Raw genomic sequence first — 7,467 nt, 5'->3', positions numbered from 1 at the left:
CCCCAACATAATGAATAATTTTTTAGTTGAAGTATGCCCCCATGCAATATTTCGGACATACTTATTCTAAAAGATCACTGGTATTTGCCTGAAATTCAAATTTAACTGGGAGGATGTAATGGGAGAGGGGATTAGTTTATTTATTGTTTATTACTTTTTTAAAAAAAAATATAGGCACTGGGGATTGAACCCAGGACTTTGTGCATGCTAAGCATGCGCTTTACCACTGAGGTGTACCTCTCCTCCCTCCCTCCGCTAGGATGTATGTTTATTTGCCAAATCTGGCAACCCTATCTGTGATCATATACCTAACTCATAGTGGTGCGCAGCATCCTGATTATAACGCGGCCTCTGGTAACAGAATCCCTGTTCTGCCCCTGACTGTGCGACATAGAGTAGCGTCACTTAACCTCGCTGATGCGTAATTTTCGCATCTGTAAAATGGGGGCCCTAGCAGGACAAGCTTCTTACAGAGCTAATACTATCTCCTCGAGCTCTCTCCGGGATGTGACTCACAGGGTGTTTCCTCGGGAATCACAACTGCCCAGCCTCGGGTTTCTCCCAGCCTTCCTCCCCCGCAGGTGGGAAGTCGGCCATCGGGGTCCGGTTGGAGTCCCGACTTTTCCACCCGGACGCCCGAGTGCGCGGCGCCGGCCAGCGGGGCCATCCCGGGTGCCGTCCACAGGTGGCAGCACCGGCCGCGCGGGCCGCCGGCGTCCCGCCGCTGCTCCGCAGGCCGCAGGCCGCCGGCCGGCGGGGTCTGGGCGGGGCGCCGAGCAGGCCGGGAGCGGCCAGGCCACGCCCCGCCGGGCGGAGGGTGCTTTCCCTGCCGGGTGAATCACCGCCCGCGGCAGCCGCCCGCAGTCCCGCCGCCGAGCGCCGCGCCCCGCGCAGCAGCCGAGACCCTCGCTCGCTCGCTGGGCCGCAGCGCCGGCGCCGGGCCCGACCATGGCAGGCATCGCGGCCAAGCTGGCCAAGGACAGGGAGGCGGCTGAGGGGCTGGGCTCGCACGAGAGGGCGGTCAAGTACCTCAACCAGGACTACGCGGCGCTGCGGGACGAGTGCCTGGAGGCCGGCGTGCTCTTCCAGGACCCCTCCTTCCCCGCCCTCCCGTCTTCCCTGGGCTTCAAGGAGCTGGGCCCCTACTCCAGCAAGACCCGGGGCATCGAGTGGAAGCGGCCCACGGTAGGGAGCGCGCCCGCGGCGAGAGGCGGGGCGGGCGGGGTTCGGGGCCCGGAGGCGCGGCTCCTGGGCCTCCTGACCCGCGAGAGCCAGGACCCGGCGCTCGGCGCTCGGGGACCGCGCGGAGCCCAGCCCGCAGCCGAGCCAGGGGCTCTGCAGGCGCGGGGTCGAGGGAGGCTCCCGGGTCGCCCGCGTCTCCTCTGCCACCCGCGGCTTCTGCAGGACGGGCCGAGGCGCCCACTGCCCTTCAATCCCACAAGCAGGCCCGCCAGCAAAACCGCACAGATACTCGGGTGACATAAAGGGACCTGGAGGAAACTTCAGTTGGACTCCAATGAGGAGATGGTGGGAAGTGGGGAAGAGTCTGCGGAGAAAGGAGGCGGGATGCGGGGGGCAGTATTTAACCGGGGAAAGTCGGTCTCTGACTTGGTTCTGTCTGCTTCGGGGAGGGGGGAAGTCTCCTCACGGCCCGGTCCTTTGTGACTGAGGATTGTCTCACGCAGTGATGGTTAGATTTATCCAGTCAGTTTCCTGCTTATTTTAACAAATGGGAGCTGAGGAGACCTCCCCTTAACATTGAACCTGGTGATTATCAAAGGACCGGGGAGAAGAAGCCAGTGCCTGCCCCTCACTCACTGGCCCAGAATCCTCACCCTGGAGTCTCAGGGGCCCCTCTGAGCTCCCTTATCCCGCGCGCTGGGTCTCTGTCCCCCTTGCCCTGAAAGGCCTTGGGACAGTTTGCTCCCTACTCCAATCATCCATACTGTTTCCCAGGGTAGCCCTGCTGGCCCCACCTCCTGTGTGACTGCTCCCCAAGCTTCCCCCACCAAACCTCAAGGAGGCTCCCTGGGAAATCCAACCTCTAGATTCCTGTTATGAAAATAAGCAGTCCTGCCCTGCTTCCACTCCTCCGAGCCCCCGCCTCCTCCAGTCACCTTCTGTTACCCTGAACCCAGCCCACAGGCGATAAGTACAGTAGGTAGTGCCCTTGGCCCGGAGCACTTGAGTTCATTTCTTGCTAACCTGCAAGAGCCGTTTCACCTCCGTTTCTTCCTCTAAAAGAAGTTATTCCTAAATAGTTTCCCCTCTTCACTGACTCACCAGGCTGAGCACCTTCTAGTTTCTCAAGGGCACCCAGCTCTTTCCTGCCTCACCTGCCAGGGACACCCTATCCTGGTTTTCTGGAGTCTGGCTCACTCACTCTTTGGGACTTAGTTAAATAGCCCCTCCCCAAAGAGATCCTTCCTGATCTTCTTAGCAGCCCCCTTCCCGTCTTGTATTCTTTCTCAATGAACTGTGCTAATTTCCTTCATAGCATTTTCACAGTTTGTAAATATAACTACATAATTTGTGTGTCCTTCCTACTGCACTGCAGGGACCATGTGTGTGTTATTCAACAGTTTATCCCTAGTGCATTCACAGTATCCATGCATCATTCATTCATTTAACAATGTTCACTGAGTGCCTGTTACATGTCAGGCACTGTCTTAAATGCTTGGGATACATCTGTAAACAGACAGTGACTCCTTGTGGAATGAATGAATGAATACAAGATTGTAATGAGCCTCAAATGAAATTACAGCTGTGAAAGTGATGAACAAGATAATGTATTCACCTTACACTTGTATAGCCCTTTACAGTGCACAAAGTGAATTTACACACTTCTTTACTTATTCTTTCATTCATGCAATAAACATGTATTGGACACCTACTGTATGCCAGGCACAGTGCATATGGCTTCTGCCTCTGAAGGCTTTAAGGGCTAGTGGGGGACACAGGTCACCCAGCAATTGGAAATGCCTGTAGGACTCCCAGATGGGGAAATAGAGATCGGGAGCCATTCCAGGTCCCCTGCTTAGTGCAGGACAGTCTGTCCACTGCACAACCAAGGCAGGGGGTAGCTATTATATTCCCAGTCAGCAGTTGAAGAAATTGAGGCTTGGGAAGGCTAAATATTTGCTCATGCAGGTGTGCTGGGATGGAGGCAGGGCTGTGTCCAGCCTGTGGATGTGAGAGCCCACAGCTCACAGCCGCCCCCTCTGTCTTCCCAAACACTGCTGTGGTCAGGCAGGGCCAACAAACATGTGTCCCCTGGATCTGGATGGAAGCAAGTCATTGTGACTTTAACAGAGCAACTGCAAGGGGATAGAATTTCAGTGCGGTGGAAGCCAGACCCCAAAGTAAGGAACCGGAAATGAAGAGTGCGCTCACCTCATGTGGCAGGGGCGCCTGTGAGAGGAGAGGAGGAGGAGTGGCAGGGAGGGTGGGACCTGGGGTTTGAGGGGCTGTTGTATCAGATGGGAGCATCTGGAATGTGTTCTGCGTCACCAAGAGGAAGGGACTGAAGATAAAAGCAGGGAGGAGACGGTGAAACAGGATGGGAAATTAGGGCGGGCAGGAACAGGCTGAGGGACCGCTCCTTCTCTGAGAGGATGTCCCACACTGGCTACAGAGGACTCCGGGCTCAGGCAGGGGGCTGAGGAGGGCATGGCTGAAGTCACACTGGATGGGCCTTCACACTGGCCATCCAAGGATGGCACCAGTCCCTTGGGAGCCAGGGCAGGTGTGTCAGTCCCCATTTTACCCTGAGACATCTAAGGCCTGAGTGTTTACACTCAGCTGGCTGAACTCAGCCTCAAACCTGCATCTCCTGTGTCCAAGTTCAGAGATTATAATCATCAACTTCTTTGGTAATAACAATAGTAGGTAATAGCGTGCTTGCCAAGGCACTCTTACATAGTTATCTCATCCAACCTCCAGAAGAACCTTGTGTGGTGGGTGCACATGTCATCACCATCCCCATTATAGAGATGAGGAAACTGAGGCTTAAAGAGGGAAGTAACTTGTCAGGGTCATAGAACCCATATAAGAAGTGGCAGGGCCAGGATTCAAGCCCAGGTTGTCTGACTCCAAAGCCCCAGCCCTCACCCGCTTCCTCGGACTCTGACATTCTGTATTTAATTCAGTGTTCTTCGTGTTGTAACAAGTTTCCATTTCCTGAAGCATCTCTGAGGGCCACTCTAAACTTTGCCTTCTTTGGAGAGGCTGCCAAAAGAGAAAGTTTCTCAAACATAATGGAAAAATCCTCCTGGGGTAAGTGCCTGGTGCACTGAGGATTATCAGCGTGGTTCTTGGGCTCCCAGCACCAGGCCCAGTCTATTCTGTCAGCTGGATAAGTGCTTGCCTGGCAGGCCTTGGGCAGAGCTAGCTTCGTTTGGCTCAGCAGAAAAACATTCTCATTGGTTCTGTTATCCCCCAAACAGGCCAGCCTAAGCAGGGAAGGGACTGTGCAAAGCAGGAAAGGAGGGTGTCGTGCTGCAGATTCTGGAAGAGCCTCCACCGTCTAAGGCAGGACGGACAGGGGCCCGCCGGGGGCTGTCGGGTGGAGCTCCTGCAAACCAGGGGCCCCGGCGGAGGGAAGCCCAGATTCATGCCTGACTTCCTCTGTGGCTGTCGGGTGGGGCTCTTCAGAATCAGGAAACTTACACAGAGAGAGCTGCCACCAAGCTAGCACTGTTCAGTCAGGCGACGTGGACAGCCCTTCGAGGCCTGGTCTGATCAGTCAGAGGGAGCGCAGCAGGGGAAAGAGTATGTGGTTTAACACCAGCAAGTTCAGATCCCCGTGCTGTCTACAGCTTATGAGTGATATAACTTGAGTCAAGTTGCTTTATCTCTGAGCCTGTTTCCTCACCTATAAAACGGGGTCGGAGCACATCTGTGTTCCTGAGGGGGTGCCTGAGATGAGACACCATGCACGGTATTGACAGCAGGCGCACAGTCTGTGGCTGCCCCAAGTACCACGGCCAGTGGGCCAGTTCAGAAGGCTGGATACATGGCCCTGCCCTCAAGAAGAGTGTGAATGTTAGGAAGACAGTGACACCTGTCAGCACCGCGGCAGAGCGCACAACCAGATACTAAATTACAGAGTACAGATGCGCTGGGACTCAGAATCAAAGGGAGGGGTGAGGGCTGGATGGGGAAGGAGGCCTTCTTGGAGTTGGTGACAATGAGTCTTGAGATATGGTAACATGTGGAAAAGGAGAGAACAGGGTGGGAGAGGGAAGTATTCCATGCAGGCAGAACAGCTTGCAGGCAGAACAGCTTACACGCAGGAAGAGAGGAGAGGGGCTGGCGTGGTGGGTAGGGCAGTTCCACAGAGTAGACAGTTTCAAGGCCCCCAGAGGAGGCTGGACTTGGTGCTGCCCCGGCCCCAGGAAGTAGCATGATGAAGTGGACTCTGGGCAGTTTGGGTGATGAGTGCCAGTGGAGCAGTGGTGCCCCCACCCACCCATCAGGACCCCCAGAGCAGAGGTCAGAGAAGGACCCCATGGCAGTCTAACTGTAACTGCAGAACTTTCCCTAGAGGGGTGGGGAACAGGGAAAGGGGGTCCGATGTACCATTTGGGAGCCAAGATGTCCTAACTGTAAAAATTCAGGCCTGGTGGGTTGACAGCACTTTGTGGGTCTTATTTCCAGGAGATCTGCAGTGATCCCCAATTTATTACTGAAGGAGCCACCCGCACAGACATCTGCCAAGGAGCCCTGGGTAAGTGACGGACTCTGAAGCAGGCTGCGGGTGGGGGGTAGGGGGGGCCTCTGCAAGGGTGTGGGTGGAAGGGGTGAGGGATGTTCTGTGGCTTCTCTCCCTTGCTAGACAGCTTGGCAATTTCCATTTCCAGAAGCTCCCTGGAATTTCTTGTCGCCTGAGGGCCCTGTGCAGCAGTACACAAATGCACAGATGTGCAGCGAGGCCTCCTGTGTCCCCTGCACTGGGCGAGTTGTTGAAGTTATAAAGACACTGCCACTGGAGGATGGAGGCGCTTCTGGACCTTGGTCCCTGTACCTCCTGGGGCCAGCGTTACTAGTGGCTCATGAATAGTCTGGCTCTGGGCTGAGGGCCGGGTGGGAGGACTCCCCCAGGCCAGCTGTAGCACTGAGACATCAGTTCTCTGGGGTTTGCGGATGGGATGGTGACTCAGTGTGAAAGAAGAGGAAATCCTCATAGTTGCTGCTGGGAGGAAGTTAACATACTGGGGCGTCCTCAGTGTTTGCCAGATGAGCTCACCATGGTATCACAACAGTGGACTCGGTGCTCGTTGTCACAGGCAGTTGTAATGTTTGTTTCAGTAAGATTACCTGGAGTGGCTGAATTGGGAGGGTCTGAAGCTGTGCTCTCTAAAGCCGAGCTCTGATTCTCTGGGTACAGTGCCTGCTGAGATTGGAACCTGCAGGGTCTCCGGCTTTGGCATGAAAGCCCCCAAGGCTCCTATGAAGAGGTCTCAACAGTGGGGCCTGAGACCATTATTTAAGATTCTCAGAGAATCCATGCTCATTTTTTTTACTCATAATAAATACAGGCCTATGATCACTGGAGCAGATTATTTGAGGCAATAAACCATTGTTTCCTGCCATCACTTTCAACTTTCTCTCCAGATTAGTCCATCGGCAACAAGAATGATCAAATTGAATTGTACCTCCTTTCTTGGCCCACCTAGCGGAGTTTCCATCCTGGGAGTAACTTGTTTCAGATCATCCCACAGCTGAAGTGAAGGTCTGGGATGCAAATGACTCCAAGGCCTGTGTGTTTAACCCCTGAGCTAGACTCCCTAAAAGGGACATGGAAAAATTTCAACCTCTGAGGGATGTCAGGGCCACTGTGTGAATCACTGGGAGGGCACACTGGGAGCCCCTTGGGAAATGCCTCCCCGAGAGAATGTGACCCAGGGCTGGGCATGCACACCCCGCTGTCTGACCTCAGCCTCTATGCTCAAATTCCTGAGATGCCAGAGCACATTCATACCTGTAGAAAACGCATTTCCCACCTTCTCTCCGCAACAAAGATAGAAGTCCAGGGGCCCTTGGGCATTTAAGGTGGGTGCTCCAGGGAAATCCACTGGTTAGAGAATATGGTTGTTAACAGGGCTAGAAGTTGATGGAGCAACTTCGACCAACTGTGGGGGCTTTAGAAAATCTGGAAACAAACACAGCAACTGTCACACCTGGGCTAAATTCCACACCTGGACTGAACATCTACTTCAAAGTTTAATGACATCTTAAGGGCCAAGTTGCAAGATTTAAATCCTTTAAGTACTGCCAGACCATTTGGAGAGGAGACAGGCAAAGCATAAATTCCCTATGATAAGCACCAAATCAAATAGAAACAAGATTAAGGGTAAGTCCTTTAAAATTTTCTCAAAAAACTGGTCTATAATTTCTAGGGCTTTTTTTTTTTTTTATATCATGTTAGTCATTTTGTTCTCTTGACCTTTTATTTTGGGTGATCCT

General features: G+C 53.9%; 1 protein-coding gene across 1 annotated transcript in view; it reads left to right on the top strand.

The window, feature by feature from the left end:
• Window positions 1-791: 791 nt before the first annotated feature.
• The window catches only part of CAPN2 (calpain 2), a 48,985-nt gene continuing 42,309 nt past the window's right edge, over window positions 792-7,467 (top strand). The window contains exons 1-2 of the mRNA XM_032466623.1: window positions 792-1,185; window positions 5,659-5,728. Of these exons, the coding sequence (XP_032322514.1) occupies window positions 949-1,185; window positions 5,659-5,728 (307 nt within the window). The 5' untranslated portion in view covers window positions 792-948. The remainder of the gene's footprint in view (window positions 1,186-5,658; window positions 5,729-7,467) is intronic.

Source organism: Camelus ferus, chromosome 23 (assembly GCF_009834535.1).
Source record: "Camelus ferus isolate YT-003-E chromosome 23, BCGSAC_Cfer_1.0, whole genome shotgun sequence".
Classification (NCBI taxonomy): domain Eukaryota; kingdom Metazoa; phylum Chordata; class Mammalia; order Artiodactyla; family Camelidae; genus Camelus; species Camelus ferus.
The sequence above is the reverse complement of the archived record's forward strand: the minus strand, read 5'-3'. Positions and strand labels throughout refer to the sequence as shown.